The 20,286-nt window shown below is 43.0% G+C and overlaps 1 protein-coding gene across 25 annotated transcripts in view; it reads left to right on the top strand.

Moving 5' to 3' along the window:
- The first annotated feature begins 18,020 nt into the window (after positions 1-18,020).
- The window catches only part of WAC (WW domain containing adaptor with coiled-coil), a 116,339-nt gene continuing 114,073 nt past the window's right edge, over positions 18,021-20,286 (top strand). For 11 of the 25 annotated variants that reach the window (XM_063710273.1, XM_063710267.1, XM_063710266.1 and 8 more), the window contains exons 1-2: positions 18,616-18,752; positions 19,130-19,167. In XM_063710273.1, the coding sequence (XP_063566343.1) occupies positions 18,712-18,752; positions 19,130-19,167 (79 nt within the window). In that variant the 5' untranslated portion in view covers positions 18,616-18,711. Of the gene's footprint in view, positions 18,140-18,580; positions 18,753-19,129; positions 19,168-19,258; positions 19,479-20,286 lie in introns of those variants that run through there. The other 14 variants (XM_063710274.1, XM_063710268.1, XM_063710275.1 and 11 more) reach the window with 6 other exon arrangements.

Genomic DNA, 20,286 nt, shown 5'->3' with positions numbered 1-20,286 from the left:
AAATTAAATGGTTTTTTGACTTAGATTATTTTATGCTCTTCTGTAAATTCTTTTTTTTTTTTGAGTTTAGGAGTGGAAAGTTTAATAGACAAAAAAGAAGAGAGAGAGAGAAAGCTTCCTCATGTTGAGAAAGTAGGTTGCCCAAGAGCGCCCTTCTGTAAATTCTTAAGATGTTCTGAATATGTCTTGATATTTCTTTTAAAACATATTCGTGGATATTAAACAGGATTTTCTACAAAAATTTGTTTGTGATTATGAACCTCAGGATAAAAACTGTAAGGCTGATACAAGCCTATGATTATGACTTCAACACAATATTTTTGTTTTGGTTCATCTTAAAAATAGAAGTTAAGATAATGATACTCAAGGTATACATGGTGAACAAAATGCATCCAGAATGCATTTTTTTTTTTTTTTGAGTAGTCTCACTCTGTCGCCCAGGCTAGAGTGCAGTTGTACAATCTCGGCTCACTGCAACCTCCGCCTCCCGGGTTCAAGCGATTCTCCTGCCTCAGCCTCCCAAGTAGGTGGGACTGCAGGCACACACCACCACGCCTAGCTAATTTTTGTATTTTTAGTAGAGATGGGGTCTCACCATGTTGGCCAGGCTGTTCTTGAACTCCTGATCCGCCTGCCTCGGCCCCCCCAAAGTACTGGGATTACAGGCGTGAGCCACCGTGCCTGGCCCTAAAGATAATTGTATATTAGCTAACACGGGAGAAACGATTATCTATTAACCCTGTCTGATCCATTAAATTTGCCTCCCTAAGCAAGACAGTGTTTGAATCAACAGCAGACTCTATTCTTTTATGTGAGAAAAGAAAAAGGCACTAAGAAATAAGCTTCCTGAGTCTAATGCAATATTCTCAAACAATCGCGTGTATTGAAATCAGTTGGCGGGCTTATTAAAACAATTTGCATTTCTAACAAGTTCTCAGGTGAAGCTGATGCTGTTAGTCCAGCAACTACATATTGAGAACCGTCTTCTAACGTAATAACTTTGGGAGAGAAAGCCCAGTAGCTTTGCTAGGAGATTGATGCAGGAAGTGATGATAGAGAGAACATTATTAGTAAGAGCTCTGATCACGGTAAGAATTATTTTGTTTGGCATTATATTCCTTTAAAGCTATGAATTCTTCTCTGGGCTTAGGTTTGATTCACTTCCCATACATATTCATATGAAGTGTTCCAGTTTTCCAATTTGTATACAACTTGTAATCTCAAATTTGACATCTGCTATAATCCAGTAATTATTTTGTAGTGTTTTTAAAGAATTGGGAAGTTTTTAAATTCATTTTTATTTATTCTACAAATATCTATGAAGTATCAACTACGAGCCATGTGCTTGGAATATATCACAGAGCGAAAGAGATTCTGATTTTTATCCTTATGAAGCCTCCATTAGGGGGCAGGAGCTAGACAATAAACATAATACATAAATTATACAGCATGCTAGAAGGTGATAAGTGTTCTATGTAACACAAAAATAAAAAAGAGAAAGGAAAATCATATGTGCAGATGGAGGGGCTGTAATTTAAAATAATGTGATCAAAGTAGGCCCCACTGAGCAGGTGGGATTTAAGGAAGGACTTAAAGGAGGGGAGGGAGTTAGCCAAGTGAATACACAGCAGAAGAATAGAAAGTAAACAGCTTGTGCAAAAGCCCTGAATTAGTAAGTGCCCAGAATAGCATGGGTGGAGAGTTGGAGATGAGGTCCAAGACGCAAGAGGGATCAGTTCACGTAGGCTTTTAGGCCATTGTTATGACTTTGGGTTTCACTGAGTGAAATGGGGGGCCACTGAAGAATCCTGAGCAGATGAGTGACACGATATAATTTACATTTCAAAAGCATGACTGGCTGCTATTTGAGCACAGATTACAGGGAACAAGGATAGAAGTAGGAGGCAAGTGAGCAGTAACCCAGGTGAGAGATAATAGCAGCTTGGATCAAGGTGGTGGCAGTAGAGGACTGAGAAGGGGTCAGACTCTTGTTCCATTTCAAAGGTACAGCCAGAAGGATTTCTTGATACAATGAATGTGTGGTATTAAACAGGAAAGTCAAGGATGACTCCAAAGTTGTTTTTTTTTTTGTTTTTTTTTTCTGAGACAGAGTCTCACTTTGTCACCCAGGCTGGAGTGCAGTAGCGTGATCTTGATCTTGGCTCACTGCAAGCTCCATGTCCTGGGTTCATGCCATTCTCCCGCCTCAGCCTCCCAAGTAGCTGGGACTACAGGCACCCGCCACCACGCCTGGCTAATTTTTTTTGTATTTTTAGTAGAGATGGGGTTTCACCGTGTTAGCCAGGATGGTCTTCATCTCCTGACCTTGTGATCCGCCCACCTCGGCCTCCCAAAGTGCTGAGATTACAGGCGTGAGCCACCGTGCCCAGCCGACTCCAAAGTTTTTACCATTATTATCGAGAAGGATGAGTTAACATTCATAAAATGAGGATAACTACTGAACAGGTTTAGGATTAAATATCAGAAATTTGGTTTTAGATGTTTTGGTTTTGAGATGTTTATCTGACATTTACCTGGAGATGTTGGGTAGGTTGTTCGATAAAGGAATCTGGGTTTTAGGTGAGAAGTCAAGGCTACATATAAATTTGGGAGTTGTCAGCAAATAGGTGGTTTTGAAAGTCATGAAACTGGATAAGATCCCTCAAGATGTGTAGATGGAGAAAGACAGGCTGAGCCCTGGGGCACTCCAGTGTGAAGAGATCTGGGAAACGTATCAGACCAATAAAGGAGACATCAGTAATGTAGGGAGAAAACACAGTGTGGTGTTCGGCAATCAAGTGAAGAAAAGTTTACCAAGGAGGAGGTAGTGAATATACTTGGTCAAATGTTGCTGCTAGGTCAAATAAAGTAGGATTGAAAACTGACCACTGGAATTAGCATATGGAAGCTATTAGTGACTGTGATAAGGACAGTGGTCTTTGTGACAGGGGAGAAAACCTGATTAGAGTAGGTTCAAGTGAGAATTAGAAAGGAGGAATTCAAAACAGCAACTATAGATTATTATTTCAAGGTGCTGTTTGGGCGCAGTGGTTCGTGCCTGTAATCCTAGCATTTTGGGTGGCCAAGACGGGCGGATCACCTGAGGTCAGGAGTTGAAGACCAGCCTGGCCAACATGGTGAAACCCTGTCTCTACTAAAAATACAAAAATTAGCTGGGCATGGTGGCACATGCCTGTAATCCCAGCTACTCAGCAGGCTGAGACAGGAGAATCACTTGAACCCAGGAGGTGGAGGTTGCAGTGAGCCGAGATTGCACCACTGCACTCCAGCCTGGGCAACAGAGCGAGACCCTGTCTCAAAATAAAATAAAATAAAATAAAAATAAAAATCAAGGTGCTGTGTTGCGAAGGGGAGCAAAGAAACAGGACAGTAACTGGCAAGAAAAGTAGTATCGAGATTTTTTCGGTTTGTTTAAAGATGGGAGAAATAACAGAATGCTTGAATGCTAGTGGAAGTAATCTTGAATGAGGGCAAACACTGGTTAATGTAGAAGAGAGAAGGAAGAATTGCTGTGTTACTATCAAGTAGGTGTGAGAGAATGTGATCTAGTACAGGAATCAGTAAAATTTTTTTGGAAAGAGCCAGTAAATATTTTAGGCTTTGTGGATCACACATGGTCTCTGCTGTATATACTTTTTTCTCCCCAACACTTAAAAACGTAAAAAACTAGCCGGGCGCAGTGGCTCATGCCTGCAATCCCAGCACTTTGGGAGGCTGAGGTGGGTGTATCACAAGGTCAGGAGTTCAAGACTAGCCTGGCCAACATAGTGAAACCCCATCTCTACTAAAAAATACAAAGATTAACCAGGCCTGGTGGCGGGTGCCTCTAGTCCCAGCTACTTGGGAGGCTGAGGCAGAAGAATCGCTTGAACCCAGGAGGTGGAGGTTGCAGTGAGCCAAGATTGTGCTACTGCACTCCAGCCTGGGTAACAGAGTAAGAATGTCTCAAAAAAAAAAAAAAAAAAAAAAAGTAAAAACTATTCTTGGCTTACGGGCTGTACAAAAACAAAACAAAATGCAGGATTTGGGCCACAGGCTGCATTTTGTCAACCCTGATCTAGTACACAAGCAGAGGCTGATTTTAGATGAGAGCATGGACATCATGCATATATGTATAGTAACAGGCTGGAAAGAAAATTATATGAGTTCACAAGCTGCTAGAAGGATAGATTTAGTGGCAGGGGATCTCTTCTGATTGCTCCGATTTTCTCCAGGAAATAGGAACAAGAGTTATCATCGAGGGTAAGACTGGGAATAGAGTGTTGGATATTCGAAAAGAGACAATTTTACATAAAATCATTTCAGGAAAAGGGAGTGCTATGCTCTGAATGTTTGTGTCCCTTCAAAATTCGTATGTTGAAATCCTAACACACAAGGTGATAGTATTGGAAGGCCTAATCACGTTTGGAGGGTGATTAGGTTATGGGGGGTGGTCCTCATGATTGAGATTAGTGTCCTTATAAAAGAGGCTCAAGAAAGGACCCCTCTTTCCTTCCACCATATCTTCTCACAGTGAGAAGTCGCCATCCATGAACCACAAAGCTGGACTTCAACAGACACTAAATCTGCTGGTGCCTTGATCATGAATTTCCCAGCCTCCAGAACCATAAGGAAGACAAGTCTGTTGTTTACAAGCTACCTAGTTTATGATATTTTATTGTAGCAGCCCAAGCTGACTACAAGTGAATAAACTTGGAGAAAATATAATTTGACTGACTGGCAGCATTTTGAGGTCACATGAGGTTTGTCTTCAAGAATTTAAAGTGAAACTCTTGCATTTTTCTTCCAGTCATGTTCAGCTACACGGGAGCAAGAATGGAGTAGATAAGTAATGATTAGGGTTACGGTTTTGTCAGTGGGAAAAAGGAATATCCAGTCAATGACTGGCTATGGAATTTAAACCAAGTGAGGAGGAAAATAAGGGTGAGGGGCAGTGAAACAGTGATAGAATCAATAGATTAGAATTACCAACAAAGATAAATAATTATGAGGAGCTAGGGATCTAGAGGGGAAAGCTGGAAAGACAGGATGTGGCAGCCAGAAAGGTGGATGCATGAAGTTGAGATAATTGAGTTTGCAGTTAATGGTAATAAGCAGATCTACCTAGGCAATGACCAAAGGAGTGGCTGAAGTGGAATGAAAAGAGGTGTCCAAGAAGCTGGAGGTCAAGATATTGGAAAGATCATTGATGTGCATATTAAAATCACCAAGAATTAAGGCAGGAGTGTTGGAGAGACTGATAGTAAACCAACAGTTAAAATCATCAAGAAACAAAAAACAACCTTTGTTGACTTTAGGTTTTATTGCACTATCTGAAAAGCAGCTCTTAAGATTTCTACTTTTCATGATTCACTAAGGTTTTCTAGGTGATCAATCTTATGATTAATATTTGGAAATATTCCTTGGGCATAATAAGAGAAGAATATTAATTCCCTACCTGTAAGATACAAATTTATATTTATAAATATTTTTATTAGGTTGTTGTCAGTGAATATGGGAGGTTAGTTAAGAGGCCATTGTATAGACAAAAGATGGTTGCTTGAATAAGGCTGGCAGTAGCAGATGAAATGAACTGGATGGAGTGAGAGTTATTTAGGAAGTCAAATCAATAGGACCTCATGATCAACTTGATAAAGCATGTAAAGGAGAGAAGTGACAAAGATGACTTCTAGGTCTCTAGAAAAAGTTAGAGGATGGTATAGCAATGGCATTAAGAACATAGGCTCTGAAAAGTCAGGCTGCCTTTGTTGAGGGCTAGCCTTTCCTTAAAAGGTTTGTGATTTCAGTAAGTTATTTTACCTTTCAACTCTCTCGCTGCAAATGGAAAATAGTATTATCTGAGGTTCTTCTGAGGATTAAGTAAATTAATGGATTAACACTTTCGTCCAAACATACAGCAAACTCTCAATGACTGGAAGCTATCTTTAGTGAGACAGAAAGCATTCACAGATAATCAAATTTAGGAGAAAAGGTAATGAACTCAGTTTTATATTTCAAAGTTGCATTTGAAGCATATGTGTGGAGGTGGTAGGTAAGTAAACAGCAGGATATTCACATCTGGAACTCAGAAAAAAGATGTGGGTTGGAGATACAAACTGCCTCTATTGAGGCATCTGTGTATAGATGGTAACTACACACAAAAGTCAGGGGAGTGGAAGAATTCATGGAAAAGAAATTAGTGAAGAGAGGGACTGCTATGGATTGTGTTCCCCAAAGTTCTTGTGTTGGAAAATTAATCTTCAATGCAACAGTGTCGGGAGGTAGGGCCTAATTAGAGAATAGGTCATGATGGCTCTGTCCTCATGAATAGCTTGTTATCATGGGAGTGGGTTCATTATAATGGAATGGGCTTGTAACAAAAGCACCTTTTCTTGCTCTCTCTCTCATCATGTGATGCCTTCCACCGTTATGATGCAGTAAGAAGGCCCTCACTAGATGTGGCCCCTTCATCTAGGACTTCTCAACTGCCAGAAATGTGGGCCAATATAGTTCCTTTTTTTTTTTAGACAAGAGTCTCTTGCTCTGTCGCCCATGCTGGAGTGCAATGGCGTGATCGCAGCTCACTGCAACCCCCACCTCCCGGGTTTAAGCAATTCTCCTGCCTCAGCCTCCCAAGTAGCTGGGATTACAGGCATGTGCTACCACGCCCAGCTAGTTTTTGTTATTTTTAGTAGAGACAGGGTTTCACCATGTTGGCTAGGCTGGTCTTGAACTCCTGACCTCGTGATCTGCCCACCTTGGCCTCCCAAAGTGCTGGGATTACAGACATGAGCCACAGTGCCCGGCCAACGTTTGTTCTTTATAAAGTTTCGGGTATTCTGTTAGAGCAGCACAAAATGGACTAAGAGAGGGGCTACTTTTAAAAAATTATTATTGAGGTATTATTGGGGTAAAATTCACATGACATAAAACTCACCATTTTAACCATTTTACTGTACAATTCAGTGCCTTCCAGTACATTCACAATGTTTGCAAGTATCACCACTACCCAAATCTGAATATTTTCATCACTCAAAAAAGAAACTCTTTAAGCAGCAACTCCCCATTTCTACATTTCCCTAACCCCTAGCATCCACCAATGTTTTCTGTCTCTATGGATGTGCCTCTTCTAGATGTTTCACATAAATACAATCATGTAAGATGTGGCCTTTTCTTTCAGTTAGCAAGGTCTTTCAAGGTTGATCCATGTTGCAACATATACTAGTACCTAATTTCTTTTTATGGCTGAGTAGTTTTTCATTATATGAATATACCACAATTTGTCCATTCATCTATTGATGAACATTTGGGTTGTTTCTACTTATTGGCTATTATAGTGCTGCTATACACACTCATGCAGAAGTTTTTGTTTGATTAGTTTTCTATCCTCGAGTATATATTTAGGAGAACTGCTGGGTTATATGTTAATTCCGTATAAAATTTTGATGAACCATCAAACTATTTTATAATGAAAGCACCATTTTATATTTCCACCAGCAATTTATGAGCTTTCCAATTTCTCCACATCCTTGCCAACACTTGTCTTTTAATAATAGCACCCTAGTGAGTATAGAAAGTGGTATCTCATCGTGGTTTTGATTTGCATTTCCCTTAAGGTGGAAGGTTATGATGCAAAGCATCTCTTCATGTACTTGGCCATTAGAATATCGCCCTTGGAGAAATGTCTATTCAAGTCCTTTGCCCATTTTTAACTTGGGTCGTCTTTTAATTGATGACTTGTAATAGTTATTCGAGCTTTACCAGGTATATGACTTGCAAATATTTTCTCTCACTCAGTGGGTTCTCTTTTCTCTTTCTTGATAGTTTCATTTGATATGTAAAGTTTTAAATTTTGATCAAGCCCAATTGTATCTATTTTTCATGTTGCTACTTGAGTTCTTGGTATCATATCTAAGAATCCACTGGCAAATCCCAGGTCATGTAGACTTACCCCAATATTTTCTTTTAATAGTTGTATAGTTTCATTCTTATATTTAGGTATTTGATTTATTTTGACTTAATGTTTGCATGTGGTGTAAGGTAAGGGTCCAAATCCATTCTATTACATGTGGATACCCAGTATCCTCAGCATTTCTTAAAAATACTATTCTATTCCCCAGTGATCTATCTTGACACCTTTGTCAAAAATCAATTGACCAAAGATGTATAGGCTTACTTCTGGGCTCTCAATTGTTTTATTGGCCTATATATCTATCCTTATGTCAGTACCACACTCTTGATTACTGTAGCTTCGTGGTAAATTTTGAAATCACAAAATGTGGGTCTTCTAACTTTGTTCTTTTCCAAGACTGTTTTGGCATCCTTGCAATTTCTTTTTGTCATTTTCTTTTTTCTTTCGAGATGGAATCTCGCTCTGTTACCCAGTCTGGAGTGCAGTGGCGCGATCTCGGCTCATTGCAAACTCCGCCACCTGGGTTCATGCCATTCTTCTGCCTCAGCCTCCCCAGTAGCTGGGACTACAGGCGCCCACCACCTGCCCGGCTACATTTTTTTTTTTTTTTTTTTTTTTTTTTCAGTAGAGACGGGGTTTAACCGTGTTACCCAGAATGGTATCTATCTCCTGACCTCGTGATCCGCCCGCCTCAGCCTCCCAAAGTGCTGGAATTACAGACGTTGAACCACCGCGCCTGGCCACATCCTTGCAATTTCTTATGAATTTTAGGATCAACCTGCCCATTTCTACATTAATGGCAGTTGGAATTTTCATAGGAATTTCACTGATTCTGTTGGTTAATTGGGGGAGTATTGCCATTTTCAAAGTCTTCTAATACATGAACATAAAATGCCTATTTATTTAGGTCTTTTTAAATTTCTCTCAACTATGTTTTGTAGTTCTCAGTGTGTAAGTCTTACATCTTGTTTATTAGTATTTTATTCTTTTTGATGCTACTGTAAATGAGTTTTCATTTCACTTTGAAATGTTCATTGCAAGGATACAGAAATATAACTAATTTTTGTATGTTGATCCTGGGCATCCTGTGATATTGAGGTATTAGCTCTAACAGTTTTGTTTGTGGATATCCTTGTAATGTGCTTCAGGATTCACTTTGGCTGAGGATCTTTGCATCTATATTCATTAGAACTATTGGACTGTAGTTTTATTTTCTTGTGACGTCTTTGTCTGGATTTGGTACCAGGGTAACGCCGGCATCATATAATGAGTTAAGATATTCCCTCTTCCCCTACTTTAAGTATTAGAGAAGGACTGGCACTCTTAAAATATTTTACGTCACCAGTAAAGCCACATGGTTTGATCTTTCCTATCTTGGAAGTTTTTTGTTTTTAACTGGTTTACTTTTTTTTTTTTAACTAGTATTATTATAGGTTTAGTTTTTTCTTGAGTTAGTTTTGGTAGTTTGTGTGCTGCTAGGAATTTGTCCATTTTATCTACGTTATCTAATTTGTTAGCATATAATTGTTAATAGTATTTCCTTACAATCCTTTTTATTTCTGTAACATTGGCAGTAATGTCCCCACTTTATTCCTGATTTTAGTAACCTGAATCTTTTTGTCTTGCTCAGTCTTTTTAAGGGTTTGTGAACATTATTTCAAACAACCAACTTTTGGTTTTGTGGATTCTATCTTCTACTGTATATTTCATTTATCTCTACTCCAGTCTTTATTATTTCCTTCCTTCTGCTAGCTTTGGGTTTGATTTCCTCTTCTTTTTCTAGTTCCTGAAGGTGGAAGGTTAGGTTGCTGATTCTAGGTATTTTTTAATGTAGGCATGTGCAGCTATAAAATTGCCTTTGAGCACTGCTTTTGCTGCATTCCAAACGTTTTAGGGTGCTGCATTTTTGTTTTTATTCATCTCAAAGTATTTTCTGATTTCTCTTGTGATTTAATCTTTCTTTGACCCATTGGTTGTTTAAGGGTGTGTTATTTTCAGTTTTATTCCATTGTAGTCAGAGAAGGCACTTTGTAATTCAATCTTTTAAAACTGAGACTTGTGGACTAACATGTTTTATTCTGAAGAATGTTCCATGTGAACCTGAGATATCTTGGAATGTCTTTTTCCACTTGCTATGGGTTTGAATGTGTGCCCTCCAAAATTCAGATATTTAAACTTAATGGCCAACATGATGGTATTAAGAGGTGGGACTTTTAAGAGGTGGTTAAGTCTTTTTTTTTCTTTCTTTCTTTTTTTTGAGACGGAGTCTTGCTCTGTCGCCCAGGCTGGAGTGCAGTGGCGCAATCTCGGCTTACTGCAAGCTCCGCCTCCCAGGTTCACGCCATTCTCCCACCTCAGCCTCCCAAGTAGCTGGGACTACAGGCGCCCGCCAGCACGGCCGGCTAATCTTGTTTTTGTATTTTTAGTAGAGACTGCGTTTCACCGTGTCTCTACTAGGACCAGGATGGTCTCTATCTCCTGACCTTGTGATCCACCCGCCTCGGCCTTCCAAAGTGCTGGGATTACAGGCGTGAGCCACTGCGCCCAGCCAGGAAGAGGTGGTTAAGTCTTGAGGGCTCCTCCCCTCATGAATGAGATTAGGTGCCCTTAAGTTAGGGCCTGATGAGGAATTTCATTCCTTTTTGCCCTTTTACCTTCTGCCACGTTGAGGATATAACATTCCTCCCCTATAGAAGATGCAGCAATAAGGTGTCATCTTGGAAGCAGAAAGCAGCTCTTACCAGACAACCAAACCTGCCAATGTCGTAATTTTGAATTTCTCAGATTCCAAAACTGTGAGAAAATAAATTTCTGCTCTATATAAATTACCCAGTCTCAGGTATTCTGTTACGGCAGCACAAGAAAACTAAGGTGCTGGCCGGGCGCGGTGGCTCAGCCTGTAATCCCAGCACTTTGGGAGGCCAAGGCAGGCAGATCACCTGAGGTTGGGAGTTCAAGACCAGCCTGGCCAACATGGAGAAACCCCATCTCTACTAAAAAATACAAAATTAACTGGGCGTGGTGGCGCATGCCTGTAATCCCAGCTACTCAGGAGGCTGAGGCAGGAGAATTGCTTGGACCCAGGAGGCGGAGGTTGTGGTGAGCCAAGCACGCCATTGCATTCCAGCCTGGGCAAAAAGAGTGAAACTCCATCTCCAAAAAAAAAAAAAAAAAAGAAAGAAAACTAAGGTGACACCCTTTCACTTTCAACATATTTGTGTCTTTGGTTCTAAAGTCAGTCTTCTGTAAACAGGATATAGTTAGAACATTTAAAAGACTCCATTCTGCCAATCTCTCCATCTGTTAAATGGAGTTTAAGGCATTCACACTTAATGTAATTAGTAGGAAGGACATTGCCACTTGCTATTTGTTTTCCCTATGTCTTCCTCAATTCCTCCCTTATGCCTTTTTTGTATTAGATATTTTCTAGCATACCATTTTTATTCCCTTTTCAAAATTTCTAGTTATTTTCTTAGTAGTTGCTCTAGGGATTACAATTAACTTTCATTTATAACAATCTATTTCAAATAAATACCAACTTAGTTTCAATAGTACACAAAATTTTTGCTCCTATACTTCATCCTTTCCTCATCATGAATCACCTTTATACATTGTGCTTTGACACAGATATAATTATTGCTTTCATTTATATCTACCTATGTATTTAAATCTTTTTCAGTGTTTTTTATTTCCTCATGTGGATCTGAATTACTGTCTAGTGTCTTTTCACTTCAGGCTGAAGGATCCCTTTAGTATTTCTTGTAAGGCAGGACTACTAGTGAGATACTCTTTCTGTTTTTGCTTATCTGTGAATGTCTTAATTTCTCCTTCACTTTTTTTTTTTTTTGAAGGATAGTTTTGCTGGACACAGAATTCTTGACAGTTTTTTCTTTCAGCACTTCGAATATATCATCCCACTGCCTCCTGGCCTCTGTGGTTTCTAATGAGAAGTCAGCTATTAATCTTATTGAGAATCCTTTGTACATGAGGAATTGCTTCTCTCTTGCTGCTTGCAGGATTGTCATTGACTTTTGATGGTTTAATTATGATGTGTCTTGGTGTGGGTCTTTTTGAGTTTACCCTATTTAGGGTTCTTTGAGCCTCTTGAATATCTAGATTCATGTATTTCATCAAAGCTGGGACATTTTCTACCATTATTTCTTCAACTATTATGTCCCTTTCTCTCTTTCTTCTCCTTCTGGGACTCCCCTCATGCATATACTGGTATGCTTGATAGAGTCCCAGAGGTCTTTTATGCTCTGTTCATTTTTCTTCATTCTTTTTCCTTTCTGCTCTAAGGACTCTAAGGAGTCTAAGGAACAGCCATTTGTATAATCTTAATTGACCTATCTTGAAGCCTGTTGATTCTTTCTTCTGACTTCTCCAGTCTGCTGCTGAATACCTCTAGTGAATTTTCAGTTTTAGTTATAATACTTTTCAACTCCAGAATTTCTATTTGGTTCTTTTCTACAATTTCAATCTCTTTATTGATATTCTGTATTTGATGAGACATTGCTTTCCTAATTTTTTTGTTCTCTGTCCATGGTTTCCTTTAGCTCTTCTAGCATATCTAAAAGAGTTGATGAAAAGTCTGTTTTGTACATCCAAAGTCTGTGCTTCTTCAGGGGTAGTTTCTATTAATTTCTTTTTTTACCTGCGTATGGGCCATACTTTTCTGGTTTTTCCTTGTCTTGTAATCTTTGCTAAAAATGTGACATTTTGAATAGTATTATAATGTGGTAACTCTGGAAATCAGATTCTCCTCCCTCCCCATAGTTCATTGTTGGTACTTGTTATGGTTACCACTGTTTGGTAACTTTTCTGAACTTTATAAAGTCTGTATTCGTTGCTGTGTGTGACCAGCTGAGCTTCTGTTCTGTTAGCTTAATTCGCAGCTAGTGATCCAAAAGAGAAACAGATTTCCTTAAATGCCTGAAACCAAGACAAAAAGAAAACACTCTCAGTCTTTACCAGTAGGCTCTGTGTAAGTGCTGGGGCACACCTTCAACATTCAGCTAAGCAACAAATTCACCTTAGTTTTCACTTCCCATTTGAGCAAGCCTGATGGTTAGCCAGAGGTGAGAGTTTAAGGCTTTCTCAAGTCTTTTCTGAGTATTTGCTCACCCTGCACGTACATGTGGCCTTTTGGATTCCCAGGAATATGTGGAAGTTTTAAAAGCCTTTATTCTCCAAAATATCTTACTTTCCAGCTTTTCCTCCCAGGCTTTTTGGTGTGTCTATTGTTTGCCTTAGCTATTATTCTTTGCCCCTGATGGCAGAGGCTAATAAACTTGCCTTTACAAATTTTTGACAAATGCCTGTAGTCACCTTTCTTCCTCAGGAGATTTCCAAGTTAGGGGAACTAAAATAAGCCTCCATAATTCTTTGAAAAGAAGGTCCACGGCCAGGCACAGTGGCTCATGCCTGTAATCCCAGCACTTTGGGAGGCTGAGGTGGGCGGATCACCTGAGGTCAGGAGTTCGAGACCAGCCTAGCCAACATGGCAAAATCCCGTCTCAACTAAAAATACAAAAATTGGTCAGGCATGGTGGCAAGTGCCTGTAATCCCAGCTACTCGGGAGGTAGAGGCAGGAGAATCGCTTGAACCCAGGAGGCAGAGGTTGCAGGGAGCTGAGATCACGCCACTGCACTCCAGCCTGGCTATAGAGTCAGACTCTGTCTCAAAAAAAAAAAAAAAAAAAATCCCTTTCACAACTAGAGGCTTGAGGATTTCACTTTTTGGTTCCTCCTTCAGTTCTTCCTTCAATAGAATCATATTAAAATCTTGGTCAACCTATATATAACCTATGAGTTGATGGTTTTTCCCCTCTATTGGTTGGTATGTGTTCAGTCTACAGGTTGAAATATGGGTCTTTTACTCATTTGCAAACTTGATATTTCTCATTAGATAGCAGTGTAAATAATCTGGTTTAAGATTTCCTATACATGCAAATTCATGTACTTTTTTTACTATTACAATATTTTGCCTGTATTAGGAATAATCTAGCTTTATCCTCCATCTTATTTGTGAGAACAGGACTGGATTTATAATTCTTTTATTCTTTCACAATGTAAACAGAAATAGAACCTAAGCTTTTTCCTCTTGAGAATTCAATTTTGCTATTTTTATTGTATGTTTCTGCAGGCAAATATCCTTTAATTCAACAAATATTTATGGTATGTCACATGAAGCATTCATTCTAGTGGGAAACAACCAATAAACAAAATATATGGCAAATGGTTTAGGAAAAATAGATCAGGGTTAAGGGAGCAACATGGTGGTAGGGTGCCATCATGTAGAGTTCTCAATTAAACAAGACAAGACTTAAGCAGAGACCTGAAGAAGTGAGGGTGTGAGCCAAGCAAGTACTAAGAGGGAAGAGGATTCCAGGCAAAGGGACAGCAGTGCAAAGGTCCTGAGGCAGAGGCATGCTTGGTATACTGGAGAAAACAGGGAGGGAGGGTAGAACGGTGGGAGAATGAGAAAGCAGGGCTGAGCGCGGTGGCTCACGCCTGTAATCCCAGCACTTTGGGAGGCTGAGGTGGGTGGATCACGAGGTCAAGAGATGGAGACCATCCTGGCCAACATGGTGAAACCCCGTCTCTACTGAAAATACAAAAATTAGCTGGGTGTGGTGGCACGTGCCTGTAGTCCCAGCTACTCAGGAGGCTGAGGCAGGAGCATTGCTTGAACCTGGGAGGCAGAGGTTGCAGTGAGCCAAGATCATGCCACTGCACTCCAGCCTGGCGACAGTGAGAATCAGTCTCAAACAAAAACAAAAACAAAAACAAAAAAAGAGCAAATAAAGAAGTCAGTGGATAAGAAGCCAGAAGTAACAGGCAGTTTACATATGGCCTAGTGGATCATGGCTATAACTTTGGCTTTCATTCAAGATTGGAATATTATCTGACTTTTTAAGGGATTACTACACTGTATGAGACAGCAAACAATGTGGAAGCAGGCACAGAAGGGCAAGATCAGTTAGAAAGCCTTTGCCACGGTCCAGGTTTAATGATGGTGGCTTGGACCAGAGTGAACTTGCTGGAGGTGGGTTACAGAGATCAGATTGTGGATACATTTTGAAGGTAATGCTGGCAAAATTTGTTGATGGAGTCAATGTGAGATATAAAACAATCAAAGATGACTCCAAAGTTTTTAGCCTCCACTAGAAGAATGGAGTTGTCATTTCAAGAGATTGGGAAGATCTCAGCAGGACTTGTTTGGGGTGGGGGGAGATTAAGAGTTTCGTTTTGAATACATTTAAGTTTGTGATGCCTGTTAGAAACTCAAGCAGCGCTATACAGTAGGCAGTTAAGTGTGAGTCTTGTGTTCAGAGGAAAGGTGTGGACTGGAAATTCAAATGTGGGTTTCATCCAGCCAGAGATCTGAATGAGATTGCCTAGGGAGAGAGAACAGAGGAGTGCGGGTTGTAAGATTTGAATCTGGTGCCACTCCAGCATTTAGAGGCTGGAAAAGAAGGAGAAACCAGTAAGGAGTCTAAGGAACAGCCATTTGGGAAGGAAGAGAAGCAAGAAAGAAAATGAAATCCTGGTAGGCAAGACAATGAACTTTAAGGAGAAGAAAGTTATCAGCTGTGTCAAATGCTGCTGACAAGTAGAGATGAAGACTGAGAAATAAAAATCAGACTTGAAAACATGGACGCTACAGATGATCTTGAACAGGTCCAGGAGTGTGGGAATGAAGTCTGTGGGTTCAAGAGACAGAAGTAAAGATAAAGTATTTCTGTAAAGGAGGGCAGATCAGACTTTTGATAATGTGGTTTTATTTAGAGACAGTGTCTCACTGTCACCCAGACTGGAGTGCAGTGGCAAGATCTTGGCTCACCACAACCTCCGCCTCCCAGGCCCAAGCGATTCTCCTGCCTCAGTCTCCCGAATAACTGGGATTACAGGCGCACGCCACCACACCTGGCTAACTTTTATATTTTTAGTACAGATGGGGTTTCAATATGTTGGCCAGGCTAGTCTCAAACTCCAGACCTCAAAATGATCCACCTGACTTGGCCTCCCAAGGTGCTGGGATTACAGGCATGACCCACTGCATCTGGCCTATTTATTTTTTGAGACAGGGTCTCCCTCTGTCGTCCAGGCTGGAGTGCACTGGTGTGATCATGACTCACTGCAGTCTCGAACTCCTGGACTAAAGTGATTGTTCAGCTTCAGCCTCTGGGAGTAGCTAGGAATACAGGCATGCATCACCATGCCTGGCTACTTTTGAGCAAATGGTTTATACCAATTTCAGCAGACATCTAGTTATCAAACAAATTAGTAGTAATTTTGCTGCCAGTTTTCAAAAAGTTTCTATGAAATGTTATTTGTTGTACTCCTCTGATGTTTGTCTTCAATGGATTCACTACAAATATGTCAGAAATTACATGTTAAGACGCTACCGAATTTTTTTGTTTTCATAATTTCAGTCACTGGCAATTTTTTTTTTTAGTTACTGGTAGTTTAAGAGAGCATTAAATAGGCTTTTTATTGGTCTGCACATCTCCACAAACAGCAATAAGCTTTACATCTGGCAGATGGATGTGACAAATAAGATTATGTAATTAAAATTTTTTTTCCAACCAGTTCTGATTTCAGAGCCTTTCTCCCTACATCATTCCATCTCTTCATTCTATTAGGTCTAGCAATAATGTAACTTCTTGGATACCAAGTAAATCAGTTACTTTTTATTTTTTGGAGGGGGTTGTTTCTTCTGACTTGTTTACTATTTGCCTCTCCTGTGTTAATCACCTAATTATGTTTACCACAATTCTTTTCATTAAACTATGTTGCCTTACAAATAGTGCAAAAAAAAAAAAAGTCAACCAATCACCCGAATACCACCACTCTCAACTAACGGTTGTTTGGTATACTTCACGTTTCTTCTCTCAGTGTACCTGCAGCTGTACATACAATCAAATTTGTAGCAATTTCACTTAACACACCTGAGGCCTTTATTCACATCCAGAACTTTCACATGAATTTTCTTTCACCAATGGACTTCAGCGAGGAATAAACAGAGGAGGGAAAAGTGAGAGATAAAGAGAGGGTGGGCAGGGCACCGCTGGGTATGGAAAACGTTAGAAACGGGTGAAAAGCCGAGCGCAGTGGCTCACGCCTGTAATCCCAGCACTTTGGGAGGCCGAGGCGGGAGGATCGCTTCAGGCCAGGGGTTCGAGACCAGCCTGGGTAACACAGCGAGACCCTATCTCCGGAAAAACTTTTTTAAAAAAATTAGCCGGGTGTGGTGGTGCATGCCCGTGGTGCCAGCTACTCAGAGGGCTGAGGTGGGACGACCCGCGAGCCCCGGAGGTCGAGGCTGCAGTGAGCCATGATCGCGTCACTGCACTCAGACTGGACGACAGCGCGAGACCTGTCTCAAAAAAAAACATAACAAGGGGTAGGGTGGGGCAGTGAGATGGTTCAGCGTTGTTCCCAAGGAACTCATCTCCCTAAATTTCCAGTCTCAAGGGCCGCTTTCATTCCCTGCCCCGAGCGGCGCTCCCCGCTCCGTGCAGGCATCTCCGCTGAGGGCCGTCCTGACGCACGGCCTTCTGCCTTGGACACAGAACCCCTCAGCCCTTCCTATTAGCCGTTTCTGGCCGGGACTGCACGCGCTCCTTCCCGTCTCGGGGCGCAGGGTGAGACTCACGTCTAAAGGGCGCCCGGCGAGCTCGCAGCAGCCCCTGCCCCGCGGAGGGCCGGTGGCGCGCGGCGTCCGGTGAGGGGCAGCGGCCCGGGCTCGGTTCCGGCTTCCAGCAGCGGCCCGAAGGCGCCGGAGCACGCTCTCCGCTCCCCAGAACGCAGCTTCCGCGGCTGCAGCCCAGGCAGCTCTTCGGGAAGCGTCTGCCCGTGGTCTCGCCAGGGGGTTTCCGACCTCCCCGCCCGACAGCGCAGGGGCGGAGGCCGCGGCCGGAGAGCTCGCCCGAGAGCACCCCCTCCCGCGGCGCCTCTGGGCGCACGCGCAGCCGCTGCAGCCTCCCTTATTTAGTCCGCGATGGCTTCCCTCGCGCCCCACCGTCCTCTTCCGGAAGGCGGCTCCCTCCCTGCGCAGCGCGGAGCCCCTGGGATCAGCCTTGAGCAGGCGCCCGAGCGAGACTATCCCTAAACGGGAACGGCGGTGGCCGACTCGCGAGTGAGGAAAAGAAGGAAAGGGCAGACTGGTCGCGAAGAGGAGATCCAGGCCTCAGAGGAGGAGAAAGGCCGGAGCCAGCCGAGGTTTGCCGAGGGCGGTGTTCCGGACCCGCGCGGGGCGGGGAGGAAGGCCGAGGGTGGGAGAGGAGGGGCCCGGCGGAAACTGCCGAGGTTTCCCGAAGGCGGCAGCGTCCGAGTTGCCCGGATGTAGTTGGTGGAGCGGCAGCGGCGGCACCAGCGGCGGCGGCGGCGGCGGGAGGAGGAGGAGGAGAAGAAGGACCAGGCGGCGGCAGCAGCGGCGGCGGCGGGGGGAGGAGGGGAGGAGGCGGCGGAGCAGGAGGAGGAGAAGGCGGAGGAGGCAGTCGCTCTCCGCGGGGCTGAGCCGGACGCGTCGTCTTGCCCCCCTCCCCCCGGTTCGCGGTGCCGCCGTGTAGTTGGCGCCGCTGCCCCGGCTGAGAGTGAGCGTGGTGTCGACGGAGGGAGATGGCCCGGGAGCGCCGGCGCCAGTAACTGGGAGCTGCTGAGAGTCGCCGAGGGCGCGCCGGGCCCAGGTGCCGGGGCTGCCCGCCGCCCGCCGCCGCCGCCGCCTGCGCGTCCGCCCGCCTTTTGCGGCCGCTCTCCCCCCTCCCCGACACACACTCACAGGCCGGGCATTGATGGTAATGTATGCGAGGAAACAGCAGAGACTCAGTGATGGGTAAATTGTCTTTTCGTTTCGGGCCGGGCGGCGGCGGGGGGCGGCGGCGGGGGGGCTGTTCCTCCTTATCTGGAGCTGGCCGGGCCGCCATTTTTGTTGTTAACCCTGATCCGGATCGGGTTGGGGAGGAGGAGCGGCCGCGCGGGCGGGCGGGCGGGAACGCAGTGTGGCGGGGAGCGGGGGCCCGGCTTCGCGGCATTTCGCCCTCTCCGGCCCTTCCGGAGGCTCCGGGTTTGTGCCGTGTGCGTGCGGGGCTCGGTGCTGGGGCGCTCGGTAGGTCTCCCGCGGGGAGGGGCGGCGGGGGCCCCGTTTTCTTCCTCCCCGGCCCCCCACCCCCGCCGTGTCTTATGTCGCTGCCTTCTCTTCCTGTTTTTCAGCTGTCACGACCGGAGGGGGGACTCGCAGCCTTACCAGGTACCAGCCGAGGCCGGGGTGGAGGGATTGGAAGGGGCCGGAGGGGGAAGGGAGGGACTGCTACTCGAGCGCAGGCCTCAGAAGTCGATACAGGCCCTTCGGTGCAACACATCTGAAACTAGCACCGCGGATCCCCTTAAAATTCCAGGTTTGGTTCCTTTAGCGCCCTCCAGCAAGGTTTAGTGACTTATTTTGACAGGTGACTGGAGGGAGTTCGCTGATTTAGGAAAAAAGAATCATTTGCAGCCAGAAAGACCTGACTCGATTATTTGATTATTTGCGAGTGAAGGAATCGATGGGATGAGATGATAGGTGACTTCCGAGGCTTATTTATTTATTTATTGTGTTGGGGGAACTGAAAAGTTAATGTAAAGGTATTAAAATTAAGTGAAGAACTTGGGTAAATAGCTAAATGACTTACAACTTTCAAGTCGGTTATAAAGTACTACCCTTTCCCCTTTTAATATTTTTGGTATACTTAATTGCCTTACAAGTAAAAGATATGTGTGCTTTTGTTTCTGTAAGAATTGAGGTCTTTGGGTACTTGGATAATCATTCTGATGTAGGTGGTTCTAGGTAGGTGGGTTCCTTTTTGTTACTGCAGTCGTTGCGTGTAAAGTTCTAAGGATTATGATGAAAGTGGCCCCAATTTTCAGGAGGGAAACCTCATAATGATTGTTAACCATCAGATGACTGCAGAAAACACTTTCTACATCTTAAAGGACTAGAGAGCAGGTTTCTAACCTGATGGTTGTGTTATACAGCTGAATTTGAAAACACTGTCCTCTGATATGTAAAACATTGGATATGTCAAAAATTAAACTTTACTGAATCTCTCCTCCAAAGTATAGCTGATTACACACTGCAACAGATTAGTACATCATGGTTGTCTTAAGATATGTGTTAGAATAAAGCTAAACCATTATTTTGAGCGCATTATGCTTAATTAGAAATAGTACTCACATTAGTTTATTTTGGTTAGTATTTTTATACCTTAAAATTGTTTCCCACACCTGGGAGAGTAAGGAAGTTAGGTCTGAAATGCTTTATTTGAATCAAAGAATTGGAGAAACTGGTGTGTGGGTTTTTTTTTTTTTTTGATAGGTTTGCAAAAATATGC

The sequence above is a fragment of the Gorilla gorilla genome, chromosome 8, assembly GCF_029281585.2.
Source record: "Gorilla gorilla gorilla isolate KB3781 chromosome 8, NHGRI_mGorGor1-v2.1_pri, whole genome shotgun sequence".
Classification (NCBI taxonomy): Eukaryota; Metazoa; Chordata; class Mammalia; order Primates; family Hominidae; genus Gorilla; species Gorilla gorilla.
The sequence above is the reverse complement of the archived record's forward strand: the minus strand, read 5'-3'. Positions and strand labels throughout refer to the sequence as shown.